General features: G+C 37.1%; 1 protein-coding gene across 1 annotated transcript in view; it reads left to right on the top strand.

Moving 5' to 3' along the window:
* Positions 1-18018, top strand: part of LOC142348025 (uncharacterized) — a 208283-nt gene that overhangs the window by 30524 nt on the left and 159741 nt on the right. The window contains exons 3-4 of the mRNA XM_075399192.1: positions 12-143; positions 15549-15686. Of these exons, the coding sequence (XP_075255307.1) occupies positions 12-143; positions 15549-15686 (270 nt within the window). The remainder of the gene's footprint in view (positions 1-11; positions 144-15548; positions 15687-18018) is intronic.

Here is an 18018-nt window from a genome sequence, read left to right as displayed (position 1 = left end):
GTATTTTGTAGACTGTTGGGGTGAACCTGGAGCATTGGATGAAGATCTTTTTAAATGCAAAGACGGAAGTGGGTGCTTCATCTTTGAGGCTGTTTGCGACGGCATAGAGAATTGCGGCGATGGAAGTGACGAAGACTTCAATTGTAAGAATATAACTTAAAACAAATCAATTAGCAATTCTCTCTGCAAACAACAAGTATTTAAAAAATTTGTTCAAGAAAAATAAAAAATTATACAAGGATGAGTATATAAAAAACAGTTTGCAAAACTGGCACAAATTCATAATAAAGTCAAACTCAAAAATGATCAATTGGTCTTGATTTCGTATTAACCGCAGCCAGATTTTTGCTATAAACTAAGTCTTGCAATCTTTTTTGATGCAAAAAGCTTACAAAAAAATGTAATTGCATTTCAATAATGGCCCAGAGAAATAATTCTTACTTTTTTTCTAAAGTAATCCCACGAAAAACAATATTCAATGGTAAGAGAAAATTTATGCGTTACAAGTGCAAGGCGTTATTAAAGCAGGCTTTACTAAACAACCAATCTAGTATAAAGGAATGGTGTTTGATAACAATGGTAGACAATGGTAGTTGAAAACTATCATTTCTTTCTCAGTTACTTTTACAGTAAAAGTGAATTTTTCCTCGCCTATTTAATTTTACGATAGATTCTGAAAAAATTGTACGCTACAAAAGATAACAGGTTTTTGCTTAAGCTAGAGAGATTTGTGTGATGTCACAACAAAAAAGCAATTTCAAACTTTCTCAGAACTCTGTGGCACAGTTACAATGGCACGTCCCAAACACATGTGGTAAATGGGCCGTTGAATTGTACCCAAGAACTAATGTAGCCGAAAAATTTCGGAAAGTTGAGTGTTGCAATTTTGGTACAGCTGCTCCATACAGATCACATGAAAGAATTCAGGAGAGCACTAAAATTTTTGCGATTTGTTAAAAAAAGTTGTAGCTAAAACCTCATCGATTTATTCTCAGGGATAAGATAATGTAAAAACCGTAATAGTTTAATTGTTGATTTCATCTCTAAGTACTGTTTAGACAACTCGCAACATTATAAAAAATTGTTAGCCTTTTAGATTTTCAAGTGCAATACATATGATTTGTATTTCACTTGACAATCTCAAAAGGTTAACAGTCAGTTCTAATGTCACCGGTTGTCTAAACAGTAGTTGGAGATGAAATCAACAACTAAACTCTCTTGGGTTAATATTTTTTCTGTCGGCGCTGGTTTAGAAATGGATAAATCCCAGCTGATGTATGTCTGCCAAATTAAATACGACTGATTTTCCTCAAAGGTTTCTATGTCTTCTTTTTCGCAACTGAGTTTTCGGGTGTAGAAATCAGTTGATCATTGAAACTCAGGACCATAGAATTAACTCTGGAGTGTGCTGTCTTCTTAATAGCATATTCAGACGAACGCACACTCCACAGTTATTTCTACGGTCCTCAGTTTCAATGATCAACCGATTTCTGTACCCAAAAACTCAGTTGCGAAAAACAAGACACAGAAACCTTTGAGGAAAATCAATCGATTCTAATTTGACAGACGTACATCAGCTTGGAATTGTCCTTGGCTGAACCAACGACCACAGACAAAAAAAATATTACCGCAAAAAAGTCAAATCAAAACCAAATAAAAAGGGGAGAAATCTATGTCTGCTTAATGTATCAAGTCCAAAATCCAACAGTTTTTTTTATCCCATTTGAATGTCCACTTTTTGTGTAACAAAGGACATCAGAAGTAAGTTATAAACTAGCCAAACCAGGCAAACTTGGGAGGCGGAGGACAATTTATTCCAACAACTGCAAACCTTTAATAGAGGAAGGTTATGCATTGGATCCGCAGAAAGAACGGTCAAAAGCCTTCAAGACGGATGGATTCCTGGAGGGCCAGTGCATGCATAAAAACGAGTTGGAAAATTATGAATATGGATGGCGTGCGTCTCCCACTTGTCAGAAACTGGGGTTGCAATAGTTCTGGTACCCGTACTAAAGCAGTGGTCTTGTTTTGGACAGCGAGCAAATGACGAGATAGAACCCAGAACGGAGTTACACAAGGTGGTCAGGTGGGTGGAACAATTACTCTGGCGACAATTGATAGAATTCAACTTTTTTGTACTTAATACGAATCACAACTAACAGAATACGGTGTCTCACGATGCAAAAACAAATTTACAAATGAAATGAAATGCAATGAATGGATTGTCAGAAGAAAAGACTTTACACTGCCTCTAGTGTAAAATCAACGACTGAGCATATGATCAAAAATTGACGAAGATCTTAAGGAGAGTTCACGATTATTTTGGCGATGGTGAATTGTTCACAAGCAGCAACCGCATTGCCCGAAGAACTCTTTGCTTCCCAATTTGGAAAGACAACTTTGAACATAATCTGGATTGCCTTTGCCCTAGTTGAAACGATAACTGATTTCAGCCACCCTTATTCCACTAGATATTTCACGTAGATATATCGGTGACCAGAAGAATGATAAGATTTGGGAGGCAATTCACCAATGTTAATTGATAATCTCATTAGGGATCAGCGCTGGCGCAATATCCATTGGTATCTGCAACAAGATCCAATATGGCGGTTAAAATGACACTTTTTCTTACTAGTGGAATCTTCTCTGTCTACTGAGTTGTAGCGTTAGCTCGTCAAATTGACATTCGTGCTATAGTAAACCAATAGCTCTTCCGGAAGTCCCAGTTTTTAGTTTCTGAGCGTACATACTTTTTAGAGAAGTGTCGAGGAAGAATATCATAGCAAAGTGCTTTGGTTGAATCCCTTGAAGTTCGAAAGTCTCGGAAAATCTAAGTGACTGGTTTATCTGGTTTGTTTTGCAATCTGCTCGCTGCTGCACTGAAGTTGGCGCTTTATTATAAAACGCGCACTGCAGACAACGTAGAGGAACCAACGTTTTTAGTCGCTGCCGGGTGATCGGCCCACAGATTTGTTTTTGTACGGAAACAGTCTGCCCAAATTGCATTTGGATATCGCAGTTGTCTTCTGTAGCCCGCCTGTAATCGAAGACGCGAGAATCAGAGTTGGATCTTGATCTTGTACTCAACTATCCTCTGGATCAGGATGTGAACCTCTCTCCACTCGCCAGAGCTATATTGCTGAAGATTTAAGCGAGATAGGATCAACGATAATTGTAAATTTCAAAAAGAATATCAAAACTTCTTGAACAACCGTATGTGAGAATCCCTAACCAACCAAAATTTCTAAGTTTGCAATGTTCTAGTCGATGGTTTTTAATTGAAATTGTTTATTTCAAAAAAAATAATGAGTTGCATTAAATTTCAGCAGAACCGTTAAGAGATTATTAAACAGTGAAAATTCAAATCTGGCAGGTGGACTCCATTCAACACAACAGTCGTTGTCCCTTCTTACGAAGACTTAAAGAACTTAAGTAGTTTAAGAACCTCGCCTTCACTTGTAGTGGAAATCGAGCAATTGAAAAGATAGAACGCAGAACGGAATTATACAAGGTGGTCACATGGGTGGAGCAGTTACTCTGGCGACAATTGATAGAATTCACAGAAAAAGTTGTCTCACGATGCAAAAACAAATTTACAGATGAAATGAAATGCAATGAATTGGTTGTAAGAAGAATATATTTTGCACTACCTCTAGTGTAAAATCCACGACTGCGCAAATGATCAAAATTAGACGAATATCTTATGAAGGTTTCACTATATTTTTTGGCGATACTGAATTGCTCACAAGCAGCAAACGCACTGCGCGCAGAACTTTTTGATTCCCATTTTGGAAAAATCAACTTTGAACACAGCCTGTTTTTTCGCCCTAGTTAAAACAATAACTGATTTCAGCCACCCATATTCCACCAGAAATTTCACGTAAAGATATCGTTGACTAGAAGCTTGATATGATTCGGGAAGCAATTCACCGATGTTTATTGATAATATCATTAGGGATCAGCGCTGGTCTATTATCCACTAGCATCTGAAGCAGCATCCAATATGGCGATCAACATCACATTTGTTCTTACTACTGGAATCTTCCTTGTCTATTGAGCTGTAGCTTTAACTCGTCCAACTGACATTCGTGCTTCAGTAACCCAATAGCCTTTCCGGATGTCCCAGTTTTTTTGGAGCGTAAATACTTTTTAGAGAAGTGTCGAGGGAGAATATCATAGCAAAGTGCGTTTGGTTGAACCCCTTGAAGATCGGAAGTCTCGGAAAATGGAAATGACTTGTTTAACTGGTCTGTTTTACAATCTGTTCGCTGCTGCACTGAAATCTGCGCTTTTTTATAAAACGCGCACTGCAGACAACGTAGGGGAACCAACGTTTTTAGTCGCTGCCAGATGATTAGCTCAGAGTTTTGTTTATGGACTGAAATGGTCTATCAAATTGATTCTGATTATCGCAGTTGTCTCCCGTGGCCCTCCTGTAATTGAATATGCAGCAATCAGGGCGGGGTCCGATCTTCTGCTTAGCTAACCGCTGGATCAGGGTGTGAATGTCTTTCGACTAGCGAATGCTCAATTTTTTAAGCGAGATAGGATCAAAGATAATTATAAATTCGAAACAAATTAACAAAATTTCTTGAACAACAGAACCGTAATGATGAATTCCCAGCCAAACACTTTTTCTATGTTTGCAATGATTGAATTGATGGTTTTTAATGGAACTGGTGTGCTTTTTAAGGAATGAATGGAATTAACTTCAGCAGAACTGTAAAGGGATTATTAAACAGTGGATAGTCAAAACAAGAACGCGCTCTTCATTCAACAAAACGCCCGTTGTCCTTTCTTGGTAAGATTTAAAAAACGTAATCAATGTAACGGTTGATTTCAAAGCAGGAAAACTCGAACCTTTTCTATTGAGATTCTATGTGAAAAAAATGTAGTTGTCAAATTGCGGGAAGCGTTAAGGGCAAGCAAAAATTAAAAACAGAGAAAGAGAAGCCTTTCTGAAAAATGAATGTCACCGCTGTTAGTTAGTAACTGTAAATTATACGAAGCAAAGTGAAATTTAAACCTCAAACCTCCATCATTAAAAGAAATTTTATTCGACATTGTGAAGGTGATACCCTCTCGCCACTCGGATTAGTTTTTTAGAGGGGATCAATAAGTTAAGATGGAGTGTGTTATGAAGGGTTTGATCTTCGATTTGAAATGATTGAAGTGCGGACTTATTTGCCTGCTCTTGGATATGTGACAAGAGCATGGAATGCCCTTCTGGAGCAATGGAGTGGCCTTGTAGCTCGTTGAAGTGATATTTATGCAAGGGTTCGTCCGGTCAAATATCGAAGGATGTTTCGATCAGTTTGAGGGATTGGTTTTATTAATTTTTTTGAGGCCATATAGATTTAGCATAGTTTTCATTGCTGTGTTTGGAACTTGATGTCGGTCTTCGCAGTTGTCAGGGAGGCTAAGCAGGCGAAATTACTGAGAAAATGGACCACTACTAGATTCAAATGAGCATCTCTTACTTGCAAGCCTAGTGTGTTACCCATTTAGAGCAGCTGGTCGAAACTTCTCGATTTTGGGCATTTCTTAAAACCCATTCTAACGTTCTTTTCTGTTCCTCAAAGCTTCATTTTTCTAACCAAGTATACGCTGAAAATATAGATTTTCGTCTCAAGCTATGCGCGAAGAACACGTTGCATACCAATTTGGATAGACCAACCTCGAAAACAACCAGGATTACCTTTGCCCAGTTGAAACTATAACTGATTTCAGCCCTCGTTATTCCACCGGATTTTTTGCGTAAAGATATGGCTGACCCAATGCCTGAAATGATGCGGAAAGAAGTTCACCGATGTTCACTGATGATCTCATTACGGAACAGTATCTGCAACAAGATCCACTATGGCGGTTAAAATCACACTTGTTCTTACTAGTGGAATCTTTCCTGGCTGCTGAGCTGTAGCGTTAACTCGTCCAATTGACATTGGTGCTATCGTAGCCCAATATCTCTGCCGGAAGTCCCAGTTTTTAGTTTCTGAGCGTAAATACATTTTGGAGAAGTATCCAGAGAGAATATCATAGCAAAGAGCCTTCGGTTGAACCCCTTTAAGTTCGGAAGTCTCGGAAAATGGAAATGACTTGTTTAATTGGTCTGTTTTACAATATGTTCGCTGCTGCACTGAAATTGGCTCCACAAGGTTGGTTCCTCTTTATAAGGGCCTTACTGCAGACAACGTAGAGGAACCAACGTTAATAGTTGCTGCCAGATGACCAGCCCACAGATTTGTTTATGGACTGAAACGGTCTGTCCAAACTGCTTTTGGACTTCATAGTTGTCTCCTGTGGCCCGCCTGTAATTGAAGATGCGACAATCAGTGCGCGATCTTGATCTTGTACTCAGCTAACCACTGGATCAGGGTGTGAATGTCTTTCGACTCGCCAGAGCTAAAGCTCAAATTTTTCAGCGGGATAGGATCAATCATTATTGTAAATTTGAAACACATTATCAAAATTTCTTGAACAACTGAACCGAATTGGTGAACTTCAACCAATCAAATTTTCTATGTTTGAAATTTTTTAATTGATGGTTTGTGACTGAACTGGTTTGCTTTTAAAAGATCGAATGGTTTGCTTTAAACTTCAGCAGACCTGTAAATCGGTTTTTAAATAGTTAATAGTCAAAATGAACACGTGCTCTTCATTCAACAAAACGTCCGTTGTCCTTTCTTGCTGAGATTTGAAGAACCCAATCAAGTTAACGGTTGTTTTTAAGGTAGGAATGTCTGAATCTATCCTATTGAGATTCTAAGAGAAAAAAATGTAGTTGGCTCAGGAAAACAGCGAAAAAGGACAAGGGCAAGCAAAAATTGAAAGAAAAAAAAGAGAAGCTTTTAAAAAAATGGTCGTCACCGCTGTAGGTTAGTCACTGTAAAACATACGAAGCAAATTGAAATTAAAACTTCAAATCTCCACCATAAAAAGAAAATTCATTCGACACTATAAAGGTGATACCCTCCTGCCACTCGGATTAGTTTGTAAGAGAGGACCGTTAAGTTTAGATGGAGTGTGTTATGATGGATTTGAATTGATTGGAGTGCCTACTTTTTAGCCTGCTGTTGGATGTGTCAAGAGCATGGAGTGTCCTTCTGGAGCAATGTACTGGCCTTACAGCTCCTTGAAAAGATATTTATGGAGGGTTCGTCCGGCCAATTATCGAAGGATTTGTTGACCAAATTGAGGGATTGGTTTGTTAATTCTTTTCCGGCCATATAAACTGAGAACAGATTTCATTGCTGTGTTTGGAATCCGGTGTCGGTCTTCGCAGTTTTTAGGTGGCCTAAGCAGGCGCAACTACTGTAAAAATGGACCAGTACTAGATTCGAACCAGCATCTCTTACTTGCAAACCTAGTGTGCTACGCATTTACAGCAACTGGTCGTAAGCTCTCGATTTTGGGCATCTCTTATAACCCATTCTCACGCTCTTTTCTGTTCCTCAAAGCTTCATTTTTCTAACGAAGTATACGCTGAACATATAGAATTTCGTCTCAAGCTATGAGCGAAGAACTCGTTGCATACCAATTTGGATAGACCAACCTTGAAAACAACCTGGATTACCTTTGCCCAGTTGAAACTATAACTGATTTCAGCCGTCGTTATTCCACCGGATTTTTCGCGTAAAGATATGACTGACCCGATGCCTGAAATGATGCGGAAAGAAATTCACCGATGTTCACTGATAATCTCATTACGGAACAGCGCTGGCGCAATATCCAGTGGTATCTGCAACAAGATCCACTATGGCGGTTAAAATCAAACTTGTTCTTACTAGTGGAATCTTCCCTGGCTGCTGAGCTGTAGCGTTAACTCGTCCAATTGACATTGGTGCTATCGTAACCCAATATCTCTCCCGGAAGTCCCAGTTTTTAGTTTCTGAGCGTAAATACATTTTGGAGAAGTATCCAGAGAGAATATCATAGCAAAGAGCCTTCGGTTGAACCCCTTTAAGTTCGGAAGTCTCGGAAAATGGAAATGACTTGGTTATCTGGTCTGTTTTACAATATGTTCGCTGCTGCACTGAAGTTGGCTCCACAAGGTTGGTTCCTCTTTATAAGGGCCTTACTGCAGACAACGTAGAGGAACCAACGTTATTAGTTGCTGCCAGATGACCAGCCCACAGATTTGTTTATGGACTGAAACGGTCTGTCCAAACTGCTTTTGGACATCGTAGTTGTCTCCTGTGGATCGCCTGTAATTGAAGATGCGACAATCAGAGCGGGATCTTGATCTTGTACTCAGCTAACCGCTGGATCAGGGTGTGAATGTCTTTCGACTCGCCAGAGTTAAAGCTCAAATTTTTCAGCGGGATAGGATCAGTCACTATTGTAAATTTGAAACACATTATCAAAATTTCTTAAACAACTGAACCGTATTGGTGAACTATCAACCAACCAAATTTTCTATGTTTGAAATTTTTTAATTGAAGGTTTCTGACTGAACTGGTTTGCTTTTAAAAGATTGAATGGTTTGCATTAAACTTCAGCAGACCTGTAAATCGGTTTTTAAATAGTTAATAGTCAAAATAAACACGTGCTCTTCATTCAACAAAACGTCCGTTGTCCTTTCTTGCTGAGATTTGAAGAACCCAATCAAGTTAACGGTTGTTTTTAAGGTAGGAATGTCTGAATCTATCCTATTGAGATTCTAAGAGAAAAAAATCTAGTTGGCTCAGGAAAACAGCGAAAAAGGACAAGGGCAAGCAAAAATTGAAAGAAAAAAAAGAGAAGCTTTTAAAAAAATGGTCGTCACCGCTGTAGGTTAGTCACTGTAAAACATACGAAGCAAATTGAAATTAAAACTTCAAACCTCCACCATAAAAAGAAAATTCATTCGACACTATAAAGGTGATACCCTCCTACCACTCGGATTAGTTTGTAAGAGAGGAACGTTAAGTTTAGATGGAGTGTGTTATGATGGATTTGAATTGATTGGAGTGCCTACTTTTTAGCCTGCTGTTGGATGTGTCAAGAGCATGGAGTGTCCTTCTGGAGCAATGTACTGGCCTTGCAGCTCCTTGAAAAGATATTTATGGAGGGTTCGTCCGGCCAATTATCGAAGGATTTGTTGACCAAATTGAGGGATTGGTTTGTTAATTCTTTTCCGGCCATATAAACTGAGAACAGATTTCATTGCTGTGTTTGGAATCCGGTGTCGGTCTTCGCAGTTTTTAGGTGGCCTAAGCAGGCGCAACTACTGTAAAAATGGACCAGTACTAGATTCGAACCAGCATCTCTTACTTGCAAACCTAGTGTGCTACGCATTTACAGCAACTGGTCGTAAGCTCTCGATTTTGGGCATCTCTTATAACCCATTCTCACGCTCTTTTCTGTTCCTCAAAGCTTCATTTTTCTAACGAAGTATACGCTGAACATATAGAATTTCGTCTCAAGCTATGAGCGAAGAACTCGTTGCATACCAATTTGGATAGACCAACCTTGAAAACAACCTGGATTACCTTTGCCCAGTTGAAACTATAACTGATTTCAGCCGTCGTTATTCCACCGGATTTTTCGCGTAAAGATATGACTGACCCGATGCCTGAAATGATGCGGAAAGAAATTCACCGATGTTCACTGATAATCTCATTACGGAACAGCGCTGGCGCAATATCCAGTGGTATCTGCAACAAGATCCACTATGGCGGTTAAAATCAAACTTGTTCTTACTAGTGGAATCTTCCCTGGCTGCTGAGCTGTAGCGTTAACTCGTCCAATTGACATTGGTGCTATCGTAACCCAATATCTCTCCCGGAAGTCCCAGTTTTTAGTTTCTGAGCGTAAATACATTTTGGAGAAGTATCCAGAGAGAATATCATAGCAAAGAGCCTTCGGTTGAACCCCTTTAAGTTCGGAAGTCTCGGAAAATGGAAATGACTTGGTTATTTGGTCTGTTTTACAATATGTTCGCTGCTGCACTGAAGTTGGCTCCACAAGGTTGGTTCCTCTTTATAAGGGCCTTACTGCAGACAACGTAGAGGAACCAACGTTATTAGTTGCTGCCAGATGACCAGCCCACAGATTTGTTTATGGACTGAAACGGTCTGTCCAAACTGCTTTTGGACATCGTAGTTGTCTCCTGTGGATCGCCTGTAATTGAAGATGCGACAATCAGAGCGGGATCTTGATCTTGTACTCAGCTAACCGCTGGATCAGGGTGTGAATGTCTTTCGACTCGCCAGAGTTAAAGCTCAAATTTTTCAGCGGGATAGGATCAGTCATTATTGTAAATTTGAAACACATTATCAAAATTTCTTGAACAACTGAACCGTATTGGTGAACTATCAACCAACCAAATTTTCTATGTTTGAATTTTTTTAATTGAAGGTTTCTGACTGAACTGGTTTGCTTTTAAAAGATTGAATGGTTTGCATTAAACTTCAGCAGACCTGTAAATCGGTTTTTAAATAGTTAATAGTCAAAATAAACACGTGCTCTTCATTCAACAAAACGTCCGTTGTCCTTTCTTGCTGAGATTTGAAGAACCCAATCAAGTTAACGGTTGTTTTTAAGGTAGGAATGTCTGAATCTATCCTATTGAGATTCTAAGAGAAAAAAATGTAGTTGGCCCAGGAAAATAGCGAAAAAGGACAAGGGCAAGCAAAAATTGAAAAAAAAAGAGAAGCTTTTAAAAGAAACTGTCGTCACCGCTGTAAGTTAGTCACTGTAAAACATACGAAGCAAAATGAAATTAAAACTTCAAACCTCCACCATGAAAAGAAAATTCATTCGACACTATAAAGGTGATACCCTCCTGCCACTCGGATTAGTTTGTAAGAGAGGACCATTAAGTTTAGATGGAGTGTGTTATGATGGATTTGAATTGATTGGAGTGCCTACTTATTAGCCTGCTGTTGGATGTATCAAGAGCATGGAGTGTCCTTCTGGAGCAATGTACTGGCCTTGCACCTCCTTGAAGAGATATTTATGGAGGGTTCGTCCGGCCAATTATCGAAGGATTTGTTGACCAAATTGAGGGATTGGTTTGTTAATTCTTTTCCGGCCATATAAACTGAGAACAGATTTCATTGCTGTGTTTGGAATCCGATGTCGGTCTTCGCAGTTGTTAGGTGGCCTAAGCAGGCGCAACTACTGTGAAAATAGACCAGTACTAGATTCGAACCAGCATCTCTTACTTGCAAACCTAGTGTGCTACGCATTTACAGCAACCCGTCGTAAGCTCTCGAACTCTCGAACTTGGGCATCTCTTATAACCCCTTCTCACGTTCTTTTCTTTTCCCCAAGTCTTCTTTTCTCTAACCAAGTATACGCTGAACAAGTAGAGTTTCTTCTCAAGCTATGTCAAGCTGATTTTATTCACAATTTACATTAAGTTGTTCCCTCTCAACATTCGAACAGCTACTAAAGAGCTACATACACCCTGCATACTACAGATGACACTGATACCGGATGCTGACAAGGTGCGTCGGGGTGCATTCGGGCTGCGTTTGGGTTCCGTTTCGAGTGCAACATGGAGCGTGTTCGCATAACCTGAGCAGTTATATTGTACACCTTCCGGGTCACTTAATAGGTGTGTTCACGACCTTCTGGGTCATTTAGCAGGTGTATTCACGATCTCCAGAGTCACTTAGCAGGTGTATTCATGATCACCCAGGTCACTTAGCAGGTGTATTTACGATCTCTCCGGTAACTTAGCAGGTGTATTCACGATCTCCCGCGTCATTTAACAGGTGTATTCACGATCTCCCAGGTCCCTTAGCAGCTGTATAGACGTTTCCCGGGTCACTTAGCTGGTGTTTTTACGATTTGGAGGGGAATCTAATTGTAGTATGGTGCGAATATACCTGTGGTGTAGTGTAGTATGTTGTGAATATGCCTGTGGTGTGATGTATTATATTTTGAATTTGACTGTGTTGTGATGTAGTATGTTGTGAAATTTCCTGTGGTGTGATGTATTATATTTTGAATTTGACTGTGTTGTGATGTAGTATGTTGTGAAATTGCCTGTGGTGTCAAGCACAGTTAGCGCTGAAACAGGTTAAAAACAGTGTTTTTTAGGCTGACAATCTGACCTGAAACAGGTTAAAAACAGAAGGTTTTAAGCTGACATGAGTTATAGATTATTATTAGTTAGGCTGATAATTGCATGATTGTAGGTATGATCACATCAAAAATCAAAATAAAATCAGAGGTACAATTTTACTCTGAAAAAAACTAATCAGTTTAGATGGTGTCATGGAGAATCTATACAAGTATAAAACGGTCTGTACAAGTATAATCGGCAGAAAAAAATTGTAGTATTAAAATTTGCTGTTTGAAGTCCATTGGGAGTTTTTTTTATTAAAATTGTCTGAAATGTTCTTCTACAATTTTAAATCAGATCAAACACGGAGTTTAATGCTTCGCAAGAAAAAAGTACCGCTAGAACGTTTTTGCAACAAATAGTATCCAATATTTGGTGGAGTATGTGATATTTCGGTTATTTCAGTTCTTCAAAAGAACTAAGTGACTTCGTTGCCTAGTAGTTTGCTAAGCTTATCTTCAAAGCTAAGCTTATCTTCTATGGCTTGAACTGTAATTACACTCCAAATATAACTCTAAACAAATTAATGTCATTATTTTGTAGCTTATAACTGGCAATTACTATAGTTATGCACACAATATTTATGCGTAAGCTAGTTTGTAGCCAATTACCACAAAGCCCCTAAATCTTAGTGCTTACAACTTGCTGCGCAATTTAAAATTTACAAGTACCCACGCAGAAGTTCGAATGGCATATAAAGGAAACATTGTACGCGGGCGTTAAACTGAACATATTAATTTTTCATGCAATAATTTTTTTGAAAAATCAAGACTGTTCAGTGTAAATGGTTACATGAACAGAGCACTGGCCATCCTTAGAACAGAAGAAAACAGAATTTATCTCGACTGATTTAGCGCTGATTTGCTCTGCCAGCAACCTTCGCAACACTATTCAAAAACAGTAATGTTCCTATGGAACTTCCCTTGAATTAAAGAGCTACTACAATAAGAATATCAAAACAATATAGGGGTTTCAAGACGATAGGAAAACCAAAAAAATACTGTTTAAAATTTCAAGTTATATGTTCTTTTCCCTTTTCTCTAGAACGTTGTTATCTTTGGTTTTTTTCTACATCAGGAGTATCCCGGCTGTTCGTTTGCATACAATTCTTGGCATATAAAATCGGAATAGTTATGTTCAAAGAATTATATAGTTAGAATGGCTCGAAATATATGCCAGAGTTGTGCCCAGACTTTTTGTACATACTGTTTTTCCTTTTGACACCTCATCTTAAGGTCATGGTAAAGAGATTTCAGATTTAATCGCAATGCGTTCTAAAATTCCATCCTGCGTTCGCCACTTCTCAGTAGTCACTCAAAGATGATATATGATGTCATAGAAATACTAACATATTCCCTAGTACGACACTTGTACGACTACTAAGAAATCATACATGATCCTTGTATATTCGTATGATTATCAAGCAATATACATCTATTTTTTATAAATCTTTTTTATGTTTTTTTATTCAGCGAGGCTTCATCTATATGATTTGCCGGCATCACTTTGTGAGCCGCCAAATGACCCTAAATTACAATATCATTTACAAAGTTGGGCACTAAAGAAAAGAGTAAGTCCAAATAAATAACTAAAGTTCAAAACCTAAAAATGCTCTTTAATAAAAAAGTTAATACCTATAAATGCTCTTTTATAGGAAACATTGATAAAATTGCAAAAATTGTTTTGTGGCTATATTCAAAATGCAAACTTATTCTTTTAGCGCACACAAAGAATCAAATGTGGGTTGCAACTGCGATACAATAATTCGGCAAACACCAATATCAAAAATGCACTTTAAAAATACCTTTCAAATAACCATAAATCATTGCTAAAAATGGTAAGTAAACATATTGCAGTTGCCTGTGAAAAACGTGGATGTGATTAAAATGATCAAATAGTGTGACTGCAACAAAAAATCACCAGTGGTTAACCTCCTCTCCTCTTCCTCCTAAAATGAGCTCAATGAGATGGCTGCAGGGTAGAGTAATAGGCTAATTGAGGACACTGGAACTATTGTGGCGCAAAAACTTTCATGTTCAATTTTTTTTGCTCCATTGGGCTCCAATAAGAAGAGTTTCGTGACGTTTTGGAGCAATGATCAGGGGTAAAATCCGAAGACAAACTCCAATGGTTATTTTGTAAGACCTTGCAAATTTCTGGCAAATAACGTTCATCTTGCAAGATGCATGACCCGGACGTTTATCCTTCTAGAATTTTGCAAGATAACCGTCACAAAACTTTGTTGAAAAAATGATCAATTTGTTAGCCTTCCAAATCTTTAAAAAGCATTTTTAGCCCTACAACACTGATGGGAATAAATAATTAAAATACAAAAATTGAGATAAAATTTTTTTTGCCTAAAAATTATCTTTCTCCCAGGTCTAATTTATTCCTGAATCGATGAGGCCTGATGTTCTTGCTCTATATAAGCGCTTTATCATTTATGTTTTTAATCTTTATTCGTTAAAGCATCACTTCGTGATCCGCCCACAAACCTTAACGTAAAATGTCATTTTTAAAGTTGGGCACTAGATAAAAGTGTAATTTCAAATAGATAACTAATGTTTCGATATTCTCTTAAGCCAGTTAATACCTAAAAACGGTCATTCATAAAAAAGTTTTTGTAACAATTTTGCTTTTAACTTCAAATCCATTTTGTGAATATGCTTAAATAGCAAAGTTATTCTTTTAGTACAATGACTCCAATGTGGAGTGCAAGTGCGATATAATAATTTAATAAGTCCTCTGAATACATTATACGAGAAATTGTGGCACCAGTCAGTATTTTATTTGTCATATAAGATACTGTATTATTTCCAGGAAATTTCCTCAACTTCAAAATCACATGGAAAATATACAATTTTCAGGCTTTTCAATTTTTTGTATCATCCCTGTATGAGTTCTAGGAAATCATATTTGACTATCAAGAGTTCATACAAATCATATATGGCCTGGTATGATTACTAAGACTCAAATTTGACCTAGTATGGCTACTGACAATTTTGCCTGATGAGCAACGCGGGTCATTCACTGCTAAAATATATCTTGTGAAATTGGTTTATCTTTTGTACCGCAGGTCGACAAAATTATTAATTTGTTCTCGTCAAAAGTCCTCCGACTCGACATTGCATCGGTTCCAAATGCTAGAAAAGGTAATAAAAATGTGCCCAGTTGCATTCAGATCTCAACTTATATTGCTTTCGAAGAACCTTTTCATTAACATTTGAAACTACCCCAGACATTCGAGAACACTTATCTTACGAAAATTGTAATAACGCTCACAAGTGATCTCGCAAGATTCTCTATGCATAGTGAGATAAACTTATTGCAAATGTTTGCAAAGTTTTAGCCAGAGTTAATTGCCTCCAGTTTACAAAGTTTCTGTAAGCTAACTAAATGGAGATAACTCAAGACAAATGCCAGATATATAACTAATCATGATACTATCGTAAAAAAACATTGCTCTTTGTGTTTTTTCAGTATATATTTTTAGGTTGCTCGGTGGAATATGGTAAATTTAATGACACCCATTATGGCTGTGGTTTTGGTATGTGTGTTACTGAAGATCAGCTATGCAATGGACCTCTGGACTGCCCAATAGGCAGGGACGAGAGCCCCCTTGGATGCAGGAGTGAGTTGATAGCATGTTATTTGATCTGATGCACATTGCTTTTGAGCAAATACGTTTTTTCTTTCTCATGATTTTTAAGTAATTGTTTAAATTTGATAGCTCAAAACAAGCTAGAATCATACTGATTCCAACATGCCAAAAATCGGCATGAGATACTGTCGTGGGCTCTAGAACAGGTCAAATCAGTTTTGTTTAAAATCGGTTCTAAAAATAAACATCAACTAGCTCGTATTTATAATACTAATCTATGCAAAAATATTAAGTGAAAATTTAAATAAGCTAAAAATTATTATTTCTGACTGTCTTGTGAAATAGATTTTGATTCCGATTCCCAGACGTATTTTTCTATTTTCGTTACTTTTTTTCCAATCATATTTCACAGATAGCAATCAGTGAGGATGTTAGAGTCTTATTTCTTTTTTTTGTGGGAGAAATCAGCTAGAATTGACAGAGACAGGACAAAGTTAGAAATAGAATCAAGCAAAATTTTCTGACTTCTTTTTATATACAAAAATTAAAGCTCGTCAGGCAAGTTCATCTTTCGATTTATGAAACAAAAATTTTCTCAAATTCGTGACGATTAAAACCATCACAAACTCCCTCCTTTAAACTGGTGTGTATAGGTTCTACATATCATTTTGGTTGTTTTCGTTTTCTCTTCGATGTTCTCGTGGCTCTATTCTTCAGTTACAGAAGCACTTTTAGTGGTATCAGTAGATTCCACGTCTGCATTCTTCCTGCTCTAAGCATATTGGTTAGTAGATTGGCAATCAGAAGATTCTGTCTTGATCTATGAAGGTTCCAACCACTCAACTTGGATTACGATGAATATTATTATTAAAATCATTATTAGAACTATTATTATTGTTATTATTACTATTAACAGTATTATTATTATTATTATTATTATTATTATTATTATTATTATTATTATTATTATTATTATTATTTTTATTATTATTATTATTATTATTATTATTATTATTATTATTATTATTATTATTATTATTATTATTATTATTAGTACTATTATTATTATTATTATTATTATTATTATTATTATTATTATTATTATTATTATTATTATTATTATTATTATTATTATTATTATTATTATTATTATTATTATTATTATTATTATTATTATTACTATTATTATTGTTATCATTACTTTTATTATTATCATTAGTATTATTCATTTTATTTTTATTATTATTAAGATTATTATTATTACTATTATTATTACTAGTATTATTATTATTATTATTATTATTATTATTATTATTATTATTATTATTATTATTATTAATATTATTATTATTATTATTATTATTAATATTACCCAGGTCGAGGTGGTCAGACCGAATTGAGCTCCGATCAGACCATCTTAGACTGCACAGATTTTCTCGGTGCGCTCGAATAACATGGTCTGGAGAAGACTTCGAGCGCACTTTTGTCTGGACAATGGTTCTGGAACTTGCCTGATCAGAGGTCACTATGGTCTGGTACGGTCTGATCAGAGGTCACTTTGGACTTGGACGGTCTGATCAGAGCCAGTTTCAAGCGCACACTAGTCGGACCAGAGGCCAAGTCGAGCGAATTTCTTTAAGAGTTTTTTTGGTTTTTTACTGACATTGGTCGTCTCTGGTAAGAGTCAACAATAAAGCAGCATTCTGATCAGAACTCCATCAGAAAATCTAATAGGTTTGATCAGAACCAAGGGGTCCAGCTGATAACAACTGCCGGTCCCATCAAAAAAATTTTCAATCAAAGTAGATCAAGACAATTGTATGCACAGCTGTCTAATTTCATTTATTCAGTTCGAAAGATAAATTAATGGCATACTCAAAACAATTTTTTGTGCATTTTTTTCTGTTTTGATTTTCATTAGCAATACCTTTAGAATTGGCTTTTCATTAATTGAATATAAGATTATAATATCGTTTTTCATGAAATGAATATATTATAGCGATATTGAGAGATTTGTTCATGTTCAAAACCATTCTCTCATCAGACTATTTTGAACGCACTTTAGTCTAAACAGAGGCAACTTCGAGCGCACTTGCGTCTTATCAAAGGTGATTTCGAACGCACTTCACTCTGATCAGAGGCTATCTTGAGCGACCTTCAGTCTGATCAGAGGCGGATTTGAGCGCACACGTGTCTGATCAGGGTATGACTTTCGAGCGCACTATAGTCTAATCAGAGGAGTTTTTCAAGCGCACACGCAGTTTCGAGCGCACGATTGTGTAATCAGTGGACACTTCAGTCTGGGTCGGTCCGATCAGAGGTCGCTTTTGTCTGCGACGGTCTGATCAGAAACCAGTTTGGT

Source organism: Convolutriloba macropyga, chromosome 10 (assembly GCF_964194025.1).
Source record: "Convolutriloba macropyga chromosome 10, txConMacr16.3, whole genome shotgun sequence".
Taxonomy (NCBI): domain Eukaryota; kingdom Metazoa; phylum Xenacoelomorpha; order Acoela; family Convolutidae; genus Convolutriloba; species Convolutriloba macropyga.
The sequence above is the reverse complement of the archived record's forward strand: the minus strand, read 5'-3'. Positions and strand labels throughout refer to the sequence as shown.